This window comes from Rattus norvegicus, chromosome 15, assembly GCF_036323735.1.
Source record: "Rattus norvegicus strain BN/NHsdMcwi chromosome 15, GRCr8, whole genome shotgun sequence".
Classification (NCBI taxonomy): Eukaryota; Metazoa; Chordata; class Mammalia; order Rodentia; family Muridae; genus Rattus; species Rattus norvegicus.
In genome coordinates this window covers 29,660,326-29,674,008 of record NC_086033.1, presented here as the reverse complement: position 1 = coordinate 29,674,008, position 13,683 = coordinate 29,660,326, and the positions used below count along the sequence as shown (strand labels likewise).

The window sequence follows — 13,683 nt, the reverse complement described above, 5'->3', positions numbered from 1 at the left end:
ATCTGATGCCCTCTTCTGGTGGGCGTGAAGAGATGGACAGTGTATTCGTATGCATGAAATAAATAACTCTTAAAAAAAAAGAAAATCATAACATGTGTATATCCATGCATTGATCCCTAATTTTGTTCAAGGTCTATGAATCTCTTTGGAGTAGCTGTCTATGCTACTCTACCTAATTCTTAACCTCTGCTGTCTCCTAAATCCACAATCCAAGTGTCTTTCTCCCAACAATGTCACTTCCAGCTTTCCCAGTGCCTCATTCAGTTCCCTTTACTTGACCTATGAACAGAATTGAGTACACTCATCTTTTCATCTTAATTCACTTTCTCCCAGGACCAAAGCACCCAACACTCAGCATCCTTTGACTCCATGTGTATCCCAACTGTTGACATATTACACTGAAAAAGAGAACACAACAGAGGAAGGAAAAAGAGAACACACACATGAGGAAGAGGCTGAAGAAATGCTACATTTTTGGGCTAACAGAATGATGGGAGCCAAACAAGAAAGGCAGGAACCTATTTCCACAAGACAGGGACTATCTCCACTGAAACCTTCTACTTTTAAATTCAGTCAAATATAAAAATCTGTACAAATAACAAGTAAATTATCAGATTTTGAGAGGGGGAAAATGAAATAACCCTTTCTTATTGCAGGAAGAATGGAGCACATATAGCCATATAAGCCAGGGCTGTCTCTACACATGATAGCTCCGTGAATGACATGAGTCAGGGTCAGAGGGTTAGGATCATAGGCAATGATGAACACATAGTTTCATTCAACAAGGGATTTTGTATTTAAGAAATCACAAATTCAGCCTACTATGGTGGTTCATGTCTGCAACTCCAGACCAGTGTCGATTTAGACAGAAGGAAGAGTTCAGAACCAACCTCAGGTTCAAAGGTTGTTCAAGGCAAGCCTGGGCTACATAAAGTCCCAACTACAAAACAAAAACAAAAAAAAAGGAGATCACTGTGATGTGTGACTGCCTTTCTCTCTGATTAATCCTAAAGTGCGGCATGCTTTCTTACTGTTCTCCTAATGTGTTCCTAGTGTTAATTTGGATGTTTTCATGTGTGGTATCAACAATAGCAGACCTGCCCATGGACCCTAAATGAGTGATCACAGACACACTCAGCAGCCGGCCCCCTGATTCTCAGAGTTTGTGCTCGGCTCCCCCTGTGGTTTCTGCCACTGTGTCACCCAGAGCACAATAGTACACGGCCGAGTCCGACGCTTGCACTGAGGCTTTCTGCAAGTGGAAGGACGTGGTTTCTTTCTCATACGTAGCTTCAAAACCTCTGCTGCTTCCCTTCTCGTTGGCCTTTGAGGCTCTAAGGAGGAGCTGTGGCCCTTCTCCGGGATACTGCACATACCAGAACAGGGCTGGGTACCTTGTGGTTTCATAGGAACAGTTCACAGTCAGAGAAGCCCCTTCAGAGAGTGTCACTTGGCCTTCTGTCTGAGTCACCGAGTCTCCATTGCTTCCTCCTAAAAAGTGAAATTAGTAACGATTCAGGGCAATGATGACCTGTATTCTGCTTCACAAGAGAAGCTGTTGTTAAATTTTACATCAATATCATGAAACAAGATAGAAACTCAATGTACCATTCCACTTACCAAACACTAAGAGTAAAATCATCAGTTCAGGACAACAGTTCATTTTCTGAGCCACTGGAGTGTGTGAATACTAATCTCTTAAGATAGGAAAGGTTAGGTTGTAGGGAAATAATAAATATAAGCTCAGAATAAAACAGGAAATGTGTATGTGCTGGATAGACACACCCACACACATACTCATGCTAACCTCAGAGGACTGCTGACCTATATTCTCAGGCTGAACTGTGCAGAGGGATGAAGCACCACCTTGGAAACATGACTGGGGGAGGCCTGTTGACCTCTGTGAACCTGACCTTTGACCTAGACTGCCACTGCTTCTGCCAGCACCATGTGCCCTAATGACCATCAAAGGGCCTGTAACATATTCCTGAATTGGGATGATGCATAGCAGTTAAAAATATTGAAATGACCTAAATATCTATTCCCCAAATACAAGGGCACCTACATACGTAAAAGAAACCTTACTAAAGCTCAAAACACACATTGCACCTCACACAATAATAGTAGGAGATTTCAACACCCCACTCTCATCAATGGACAGATCATGGAAACAGAAATTAAACAGAGACATAGACAGACTTAGAGAAGTCATGAAGCAAATGGACTTAACAGATATTTATAGAACATTCTCTCCTAAAGCAAAAGGATATAACTTCTTCTCAGCTCCTCATGGTACTTTCTCCAAAATTGACCATATAACTGGTCAAAAAACGGGCCTCAACAGGTACAGAAAGATAGAAATAATCCCATGCGTGCTATCAGAACACCATGGCCTAAAGCTGGTCTTCAATAACAGTAAGGGAAGAACGCCCACATATATGTGGAAGTTGAACAATGCTCTACTCAACTATAACCTGGTCAAGGAAGAAAAAAAGAAAGAAATTAAAGACTTCTTAGAATTTAATGAAAATGAAGGTACAACATACCCAAACTTATGGGACACAATGAAAGCTGTGCTAAGAAGAAAACTCATAGCTCTGAGTGCCTGCAGAAAGAAACAGGAGAGAGCATATGTCAGCAGCTTGACAGCACACCTAAAAGCTCTAGAACAAAAAGAAGCAAATACACCCAGGAGGAGTAGAAGGCAGGAAATAATCAAACTCAGAGCTGAAATCAACCAAGTAGAAACAAAAAGGACCATAGAAAGAATCAACAGAACCAAAAGTTGGTTCTTTGAGAAAATCAACAAGATAGATAAACCCTTAGCCAGACTAACGAGAGGACACAGAGAGTGTGTCCAAATTAACAAAATCAGAAATGAAAAGGGAGACATAACTACAGATTCAGAGGAAATTCAAAAAATCATCAGATCTTACTATAAAAGCCTATATTCAACAAAACTTGAAAATCTTCAGGAAATGGACAATTTCCTAGACAGATACCAGGTACCGAAGTTAAATCAGGAACAGATAAACCAGTTAAACAACCCCATAACTCCTAAGGAAATAGAAGCAGTCATTAAAGGTCTCCCAACCAAAAAGAGCCCAGGTCCAGATGGGTTTAGTACAGAATTCTATCAGACCTTCATAGAAGACCTCATACCAATATTATCCAAACTATTCCACAAAATTGAAACAGATGGAGCACTACCAAATTCCTTCTATGAAGCCACAATTACTCTTATACCTAAACCACACAAAGACCCAACAAAGAAAGAGAACTTCAGACCAATTTCCCTTTTGAATATCGACGCAAAAATACTCAATAAAATTCTGGCAAACCGAATCCAAGAGCACATCAAAACAATCATCCACCATGATCAAGTAGGCTTCATCCCAGGCATGCAGGGATGGTTTAATATACGGAAAACCATCAACGTGATCCATTATATAAACAAACTGAAAGAACAAAACCACATGATCATTTCATTAGATGCTGAGAAAGCATTTGACAAAATTCAACACCCCTTCATGATAAAAGTCCTGGAAAGAATAGGAATTCAAGACCCATACCTAAACATAGTAAAAGCCATATACAGCAAACCAGTTGCTAACATTAAACTGAATGGAGAGAAACTTGAAGCAATCCCACTAAAATCAGGGACTAGACAAGGCTGCTCACTCTCTCCCTACTTATTCAATATAGTTCTTGAAGTTCTAGCCAGAGCAGTCAGACAACAAAAGGAGATCAAGGGAATACAGATCGGAAAAGAAGAAGTCAAAATATCACTATTTGCAGATATGATAGTATATTTAAGTGATCCCAAAAGTTCCACCAGAGAACTACTAAAGCTGATAAACAACTTCAGCAAAGTGGCTGGGTATAAAATTAACTCAAATAAATCAGTAGCCTTCCTCTACACAAAAGAGAAATAAGCCGAGAAGGAAATTACGGAAACGACACCCTTCATAATAGACCCAAACAATATAAAGGGCCTCGGTGTGACTTTAACCAAGCAAGTAAAAGATCTGTACAATAAGAACTTCAAGACTCTGAAGAAAGAAATTGAAGAAGACCTCAGAAGATGGAAAGATCTCCCATGCTCATGGATTGGCAGGATTAATATAGTAAAAATGGCCATTCTACCAAAAGAGATCTACAGATTCAATGCAATCCCCATCAAAATACCAATCCAATTCTTCAAAGAGTTAGACAGAACAATTTGCAAATTCATCTGGAATAACAAAAAAACCCAGGTTAGCTAAAACTATCCTCAACAATAAAAGGACTTCAGGGGGAATCACTATCCCTGAACTCAAGCAGTATTACAGAGCAATAGTGATAAAAACTGCATGGTATTGGTACAGAGACAGACAGATAGACCAATGGAACAGAATTGAAGACCCAGAAATGAACCCACACACGTATGGACACTTGATTTTTGACAAAGGAGCCAAAACCATCCAATGGAAAAAAGATAGCATTTTCAGCAAATGGTGCTGGTTCAACTGGAGGTCAACATGTAGAAGAATGCAGATCGATCCATGCTTATCACCCTGTACAAAGCTTAAGTCCAAGTGGATCAAGAACCTCCACATCAAATCAGATACACTCAAACTAATAGAAGAAAAACTAGGGAAGCATCTGGAACACATGGGCACTAGAAAAAATTTCCTGAACAAAACACCAATGGCTTATGCTCTAAGATCAAGAATCGACAAATGGGATCTCATAAAACTGCAAAGCTTCTGTAAGGCAAAGGACACTGTGGTTAGGACAAAACGGCAACCAACAGATTGGGAAAAGATCTTTACCAATCCTACAACAGATAGAGGCCTTATATCCAAAATATACAAAGAACTCAAGAAGTTAGACCGCAGGGAGACAAATAACCCTACTAAAAAACGGGGTCTGAGCTAAACAAAGAATTCACAGCTGAGGAATGCTGAATGGCTGAGAAACACCTAAAGAAATGTTCAACATCTTTAGTCATAAGGGAAATGCAAATCAAAACAACCCTGAGATTTCACCTCACACCAGTGAGAATGGCTAAGATCAAAAACTCAGGTGACAACAAATGCTGGCGAGGATGTGGAGAAAGAGGAACACTCCTCCATTGTTGGTGGGATTGCAGACTGGTATAACCATTCTGGAAATCAGTCTGGAGGATCCTCAGAAAATTGGATATTGAACTACCTGAGGACCCAGCTATACCTCTCTTAGGCGTATACCCAAAAGATGCCCCAACATATAACAAAGACACGTGCTCCACTATGTTCATCGCAGCCTTATTTATAATAGCCAGAAAATGGAAAGAACCCAGATGCCCTTCAACAGAGGAATGGATACAGAAAATGGGGTACATCTACACAATGGAATATTACTCAGCTATCAAAAACAGTGACTTTATGAAATTCGTAGGCAAATGGTTGGAACTGGAAAATATCATCCTGAGTGACGTAACCCAATCACAGAAAAACACACATGGTATGCACTCATTGATAAGTGGCTATTAGCCCAAATGCTTGAATTACCCTAGATGCCTAGAACACATGAAACTCAAGACGGATGATCAAAATGTGAATGCTTCACTCCTTCTTTAAAAGGGGAACAAGAATACCCTTGGCAGGGAATAGAGAGGCAAAGATTAAAACAGACACAGAAGGAACACCCATTCAGAGCCTGCCCCACATGTGGCCCATACATATACAGCCACCCAATTAGACAAGATGGATCAAGCAAAGAAGTTCAGGCAGACAGGAGCCGGATGTAGATCTCTCCTGAGAGACACAGCCAGAATACAGCAAATACAGAGGCGAATGCCAGCAGCAAACCACTGAACTGAGAATGGGACCCCCGTTGAAGGAATCAGAGAAAGAACTGGAAAGCTTGAAGGGGCTTGAGACCCCATATGAACAACAATGCCAAGCAACCAGAGCTTCCAGGGACTAAGCCACTTCCTAAAGACTATACATGGACTGACCTTGGACTCTGACCTCATCGTAGCATTGAATATCCTAGTAAGATCACCAGTGTAAGGGGAAGCCCTGGGTCCTGCTAAGACTGAACCCCCAGTGAACGTGATTGTTGGGGGAGGGCGGCAATGGGGGGAGGATGGGGAGGGGAACACCCATAAAGAAGGGAATGGGGAGGGGTTAGGGTGATGTTGGCCCGTAAACCGGGAAAGGGAATAACATTCGAAATGTAAATAAGAAATACTCAAGTTAATAAAAAAATATTGAAATGAATTATAGTTAATTTTCCATGTCTCCAAATTATTTTAGCAAAAACAACAATCTGCACAGTCACGTTTACAATGTTTTATTATTGGCATACATTTTAAAAAACACACAAAACTTGACTAATAAAGTTTATGTTTTGTAGTTAGAGAATGAAAGGGAATAACATTGTTCAGAAAAATGAGAACAAGGACAATTTTATTGGTTTTAAAGTTAGTTAAAACTTTACATTGAGTGAAATTTTATTGACTTAGAAATATATAGATAAACTGTTATAATTTGTTCAAATGACAAATACAACTCTCTAAAGCTTTGTGGACGGCCACTTCCTTATTTGTGATCATAAATACATTCCATGCTTGAGTCATTTTCCAGTGGACTACCACATGTCCCAAACTAACTGCATAAGAAACTTACAAATGGCATGAGATGGCGTTCCCAGGTAAGAGAATGCACAAGGTGCAAATAAGCCTATCACAACTCCTGTTCATAATTACAGAAATATCATCCAATAGCTACCAGGGGTCTCAGTTGAAATGAAAGAGCCTACGTGTCACTCTATCATTGACTTCCTACAGAGAAACAAATACTGCTCTCCTCACACATTATACTGTGCCTCAGTTGTACAAACAGAATCTTTGTGAGACCTCAGCTGTCCTTGCTCCAGCAGTTATCAGTGAGCCTGGGAAAGGAAATATTTTTGTAAAATGTCTGTTTCCGATCATTATCTGTCTCAAATGAGCAGAAAATACTAGAAATGAGAAACGGAAGACTTGTACATAGCCCCTTGCAATGGTATAAGATTCCTTATCCCAACATTCTTTATAAACTCCAAATATCCCCCTTCTTCCTTGAAGATGCCCATTTCCTGCAAAAGAGTGTCTGCTCTTTGCTGTTTGAAATCATTTCATCTGCTGAGGTCAGACTCTGGTCTCCTTCCTACCTTCTGTCTCTTAACTCTGTGCTCCTATGTCTGCTGGAGTAAGGATGGCTTCCTACTTCCCTACCTGTGGCTGTGACAAAACTGCTTGATGAAAATAATTTAGAAGGAAGAGGACTTATTTGACTTAATCATTAAGGTCACGGTCCACCATACCAAGGACTGGGTGCCTGTCACAGCATCGGAAGCTTGAGCCAACTTGTCACATCACACCCGTAATCAGGAACAAAGAGCATAGAATGTTTGCATGCTGTGCTCCACTAACTCTTCTGCATTTCATGCGGCGTGCAGGACCCAAACTCTGGGAATGGTGCTTCCCATGTGCAGACTGTGTCTTCCCACAGTGATTATTGTAATCTGCCACAGACATGCTCACAAGACAACCTAATCCAGAAAACTCCTTATTGCGATTCTCTTTAGGATGATTCTACACTGAGTCAAGGGAACTAAACTAAAGATCACAGTTGGGGAGTGCTTCTGAGGCTCTTGAGGTGTGGAGTGCAAGCAGTGAACTTCCTTATCACTGAACTCGGTGTGGAGCTGACAGAAGCCAATACTTCTCCCTCTGCTGCACACCGTGTAAGCACCCGCTGCAGCTACTGGTTATGCACAACTGAGTTGTATCTTAAGTCTAATGGACGTAATCAGTCATTAGAAAATGCAACCTACAAAACAAACATTAAGAAGGCAATCATGTCTCAAGGGCTATTTAATGCTTTTTGTCTTGCTATATCACTTTTCCTGGGAGCCATGACCAAATGTGTATATACCCCACATAGGGTTCCGAGGATAGACCAAAATAATTCCAGAGAAGTCCGACTTGGAGGACCAGTGAGTTTACTTAGTCCTTCCATGGATGATGAGCGTGAATGATCGAGAGTTGCTCAGCCGCAGAATCTTCCTCAGCATCTTACGGGTTTGTGATCAGCTCCCCCTGCAGCCCCCGACACTGTGCACTCAGAGCACAGAAGTACACAGCCGAGTCGCTCCAGTGCACAGAGGCTTTCCTCAGGTGGAAGGAAGAGTTGCTCTTGCTGAACTCAGCCTCAAAGCCGTTCACTCCTTGAACCACGGGGTCTCCTGTATAGTACTTGAGGAGAAACTGGAGGCCACGGCCATGGTGCTGGATGTACCAGAAGAGGTAAGGGGTTGCACCATAAGAGTACTTGCATCTCAGCTCCACGGAGTCTCCTTCAAAGACAGTGACATGGGCATCGGACTGAGAAACTGTCTGTGTTTGGACACCTGCAAAATCAATGACAAATCCATATTGTGATACAGGCTTCATAAAGAAGAATATTCTTACTAAAATTAAGTGAGAAAAGCAGTTGTGTGCATCTACAACTGTCAGGATATTTGACTCACCCAGGAAAAAGTGTATCCCCAGGAGTGAGATGAGGACCAGGAGCATGGCTGAGCACTGGAAACAGTTCAGGTGCCTTTCTGGAAAAGTTGGCTCTCGCAGGAAAGTGGATTCAGTTCCCAGTTATTGGAGACAGTTTGTCACAAGGTTGACTAGACACCTTCCTGTTTTAGGTAAAATTCTAAAATTCTAAAATTCTAAAATTCTTAAAAAAAAAATAAAAAAATAAAATAAAAGACCTGCAAAAGTGGTCCTGGTTCTTGGAACTTCTTTCTGGCCTCTGATTGTCTTCAGTTGTCAGATACTCTAGGAACTCAGCCTGATTCAGGGAGGGACTGAGTTTAAAGGGGAGGGGTTGGGGGTGGGGGTCACTTCATGTATGGAGTGTCTAGTCTGTGCAATGTCGCCCTCTGGTGGGCAGTGGAAACTGAATCTTTGAAGCAAATCTGTGTTCTGTCTAGAGCTCACTTCATTTTACGAATCTATGCTATGTTGAATTTTAACCTGATGAAAAAAACGTCATTTTCTTTAGAAAAACATATGATAAAACATTATATTTTGGGCCTATTATCACTTGGGTATAAAAGCAGGAAGCTGTAAGCAATTGTGCTGCCTGTCATACAGTCAAAACCCAGAAATTGAGTCTTTAAAGTGTATTATGTTCAATCTGGGCAGCCAGAAAAAAAAATCTGCCTTCCCCATTATTTTCTTATTAGAGTTTTTATAGAGAACCAGAACAATAGAAATCAATTTGAAGTTTATTCTGGCCAGATGGCTCTTTGATCTGAGATTTCCTTTCCATTTCTCCCTCTCTCTCTCTCTCTCTCTCTCTTTCTCTGTCCCTGTCTCTGTTTCTGTGTATGTGTGTGTCTATCTCTGAGTTTCTCTCTCTATCTCTGTCCTTCTCTCTGTCTCTTCTCTGTCTGTCTCTCTATCTCTCTCTCTTCTGTGTCTGAGCTCTGTCTCTCTCTCTCTTTCTCTCTTTCTCTCTCTCTCTCTTTGTGTGTGTGTGTGTGTGTGTGTGTATGTGTGTGTGTATCTCCAATTCTCACTTTACTAGAGAGAATTTGAAGATGCCAGGACCAATAGGCCAATAGTCTTGCAATTCTACTCAATTCAAATTCTCTCTCCCTCTCTTTCCCACCCTCTTCCCCATTCTTCCTCACCCATACCTTGTTTAACCCAGAACAAACAATTCATTAACGGTGTTTGCTTGCATATCCCTTCTTACAGAATCAAGTCCACATATGCTCTTACAAGTCAAATGCAATGCCCTCTCCCTGTGTGTAACCCTATCATAGCCATTAGTTATGCAGACATATTCAGGATAATCTCCATGGGCTGGCCTTTAGAAGCCTTCCTGAGCATACAATCAAGGAAAGTTCTGGTGGAATATAAGAAAGTTACTTTGGTTAAATTGGTCAAGATGTGAGGAGGAAGACAAATGAAAAATAGTAGTCTAAAATGTGAATCTTTGCCTTAAAAATGACGCAAACTTATCTGTTTTAATCAGAATTATGAATATTCACTGACTTTAGATAACCCATAATGACAATTCAATACTGAAAAGAGACAGCAAAATGTCATCTTCATTTGGTCTGGGCTGTATGGGATGATTCACCACCAAAGAAACAATAGACTGGAGAATTGGCAGTCTGTAGGTGAAGGTAGGCTGACTGATGAAGGTACTTACACACACACACACACACACACACACACACACACACACACACACACAGAGAGAGAGAGAGAGAGAGAGAGAGAGAGCGCGCTTGAAAAGTTTAAGGCTGAAGAAAAGAGTAAAAGAAAAATTGCATAAACCATGGACTCCTTAGGTAGCACCAATGAAGCCATTTTTCTGAAAGAGAAGTTTTTTTCTTCCCACTTCAACTTTAAGATGTCTGAAGCAAAAAAACAAGTAGTTCTGTGAAATAAAGGAGTCATTTTACATTGAGTAAAGGCTCCCTGCTCAAGAAGAGTGATACTCTCTATCTATACACTTAATGAGAGAATCATGAAATTCAAGAAGTAAAAGTTGAGAAAGTTAGAATAAGATAAATCTATGATTGAAGTAGTGAGGCCATAACACTCATTTCCAAGTAGCTAATAAGACACACTCAGAACTGGTACTAGATAATGCAACCAATTAGACCAAACCGACACCTGAACTGACCAATACATTTGTCAATGCAGGGCATGTTTACCACTGTACAAACAAAGTTCTCTTAGACCGTACACTTGGACAGTTCAAAATACACCAGAAACCTGAAGGTCTGAAGTTACATTACATGTGTTTACTGGCCACAAAATTATGTGGGGTTTACTCACGTGACAAATGCCAAAATACCACCAAGTATTTGGAAATTAAATAACATGTTTTTAAGTAACACACTGATAAGGATAGAGATGACAGGGGAAGTTAGAAGCTATTTTGAACTAAATAGCTGTAAAGCTCAGCCTACGGAAATGTCTTAGGTGTAGCTAACACATAGGCAGGCAGAGATGGATAAGGTTTCAATAGAGAAGGAAGGGTTCAAACCATCAATGAGCATCTACCATGAGACTCATGCTGCATCGTTCTTGTCCATTTTCCAATTTTTACTCATTTTAATTAAATATTTTATTTAATATTAATTCATATCATGTGTTTGGATTCCATCCATTACCCTTTCCTCCAATGCCTTGCACAGGCCCCCCAACTTTTCCCTTCCAACTGTGTGTATATTTATTTGTTTGTTTGTTTGCTGCCTTACTTGATTTCTTGCTTGTTTGTTTGTTTTAAATCAATACCCAGTGAGTCCACCTTGTGTTGCTTGGTATATGCATGGTGTGGAATATTCTGATGAATAACTCAGAACCAATACCCATGAAGAAAAGGGATTCTCCCTCTTTTCTTTAAATTACTGAGTTAAATATGTGGAATAAATTACATGAAATGAAATTGTCTGATGTTAATTCAGGTTTATTATTTTCTTATGGTGGGTATTAACATGGTATATAACTTTTCCCATACTTTCATTTTCATTTCTTCAGTCTGTTTTTGTCAGTAAAAGGAGAATTTCATTTTAAAGAATGATGTGTATTGCATGGCAGAGCATTAGACTCACTTTATGGTTCTTTTGATTGGAATGCTTTGCTGCTTCTATTTAATATAATTATTTTAGGCTCTAACTTGAAACAAAAGCAACTTTGATAAGTGCTTAACTTTTGAAAGCTTTACTATTGTTTTGCTTTTTCCTTTCATACTTATCTCAATATCCCTCTATTTCTGAGTGTTTGTAAATTTTTTAAATTTATTTATTTTATGTATATAAGTACACTGTCACTGTCTTCAGACACACCAGAAGAAGGCATTGGACCCTATTACAGATGGTTGTGAGCCACCATGTGGTTGCTGGGAATTGAACTCAGGACCTCTGGAAGAGCAGTCAGTGCTCTTAACCAATGAGCCATTTTTCCAGCCCAAGTTTTTGAAATTTTATAAGATTACAATTCAGACAATTTCAGTATCAACATTTTAAAATCCCAATGCCATACATAATACTCTTCTCTGTAGGTTGTTGGTCAAGATGGCCCCAGAGGCCCCTAAAAATTAATGTCCATCCCAATTCTGTAGTGTCAATCTCTACATCACAGGGCATCAATGGCACTCAAACCTTGAAGAACTCCAGTGAGAATGCATGAAAAAAAGTCTGGAGTAACAGCTCCTTACCTTGGGCACTCAACCAGATCCACTTGATAGATATAACAAAGGGTTGGAAGACACATTTGAAATCAAAGTGAAACTGATTCTTAAAACAATGTTGATAATATTTTTCTGTGGTATAATTTTTAACTTATATAGCATATTCGATGGAGATCCATAGATATTTTGGCCTAACAAATTTCTTACTTGGAAACCACTATATTGCAATGTTATAATATGACTGGGAGGTATTGTAAATAGTACAGAAAACTACTGTGTGACCATCCTTAAATAACAGATTTTCTCCATCCACACTCTTTTCCCCTCCTCATAATATCTCTACAGTGCAGTGAGAGACACACAGGAGACACAATTTCACTTAGCAGGAAGAAATGTCTTCCCACCTGCACAGCAATGCCAAGCTTCGTTTCCAAAGTGCAGTACTGACTCTCCAGCCCTGTGCATTGTATTTCAAGTCAAGCAGACCTAGGAGAGCAACAGACGAAAGAAGAGCTAGTCGTCCTGAATCTGTCTGCCGTGATTGCTACAGGAGGAATTTTATTTCAGTTCCGTATCAGACATCCCTGTTCCATGAGGCTTTATCATACTTAACACATGAACACAGCAATGGGGCCAGTAAAACATCACAGATCTTACAGTTGGACACCAGGGGGCAGTGCTTCAGTGAAACACTACTCTCTCCCTCCACAGGGAGCGTGCAAAGGACTGACTCTCAATAAAGAAAAATAGATTTAAACATTTTGAGAAGGAGGTGAGCCTTGCCTGAATACATACAGGATGCATATTATAAATTTTACCAAGCATCTGTGGCTGGGAAATGATAGACCCTACAGATCAACAGACAAGTTTGCTAAATAAGCACAGTATTAAATTGTATTTTTAGCATGAATCTCACAGATAAGCAGGAAAATGGGTGGACTTATAATGTATAATATGAAGAGAGGTTACAATCTCAGAAGCTAAAAAAAAGCTCTCCTTCATATGGGGATCACAGCCTAGTATGCATATGTACACATGCAAACAAAACTATTGATGAAGAAGCCTAAAAGTCAAACAAAGTACAGAGAAAAACTGTTTACCGAATGCCCAGCCATAAATGGTACATCTAACACACACACACACACACACACACACACACACACACACACACACAGCTCTGGGCCATATTGGAAGGAGGGGTGAAAAGACTGTAAAAACAGTGGCTTCTGGACTTGACACCTGATGCACTCATGAACTCACATCTGCACAACATCAAGATAGCAGTCCACCATGGATGGGAGAGACACATGACCCCCATGACTAGCTAAGGAACTGTTGACAATTGATAACTATTAAAGGAAGGAGAAGGAATAAGTACTCTTTGTGGGGTAGCACCTGGTAAGTTTCTCATCCTCCAGTGAATGATCCTATATCCATCCATAAATGGGCAGTAGTA

The 13,683-nt window shown here is 40.2% G+C and overlaps 2 gene segments (V, D, J or C); both read right to left on the bottom strand.

Annotated features, from left to right (window-relative positions):
* Window positions 1–1,156: 1,156 nt before the first annotated feature.
* LOC134482032 (T cell receptor alpha variable 9-1-like) lies at window positions 1,157–1,663 on the bottom strand. The segment is given in 2 exon segments: window positions 1,157–1,491; window positions 1,621–1,663. Coding segments are annotated over 2 exon segments (378 nt in total).
* Window positions 1,664–6,307: 4,644 nt separating this feature from the next.
* On the bottom strand, window positions 6,308–8,800 carry LOC134482212 (T-cell receptor alpha chain V region PHDS58-like). The segment is given in 2 exon segments: window positions 6,308–8,424; window positions 8,545–8,800. Coding segments are annotated over 2 exon segments (381 nt in total).
* Between the last annotated feature and the right edge of the window lie 4,883 nt (window positions 8,801–13,683).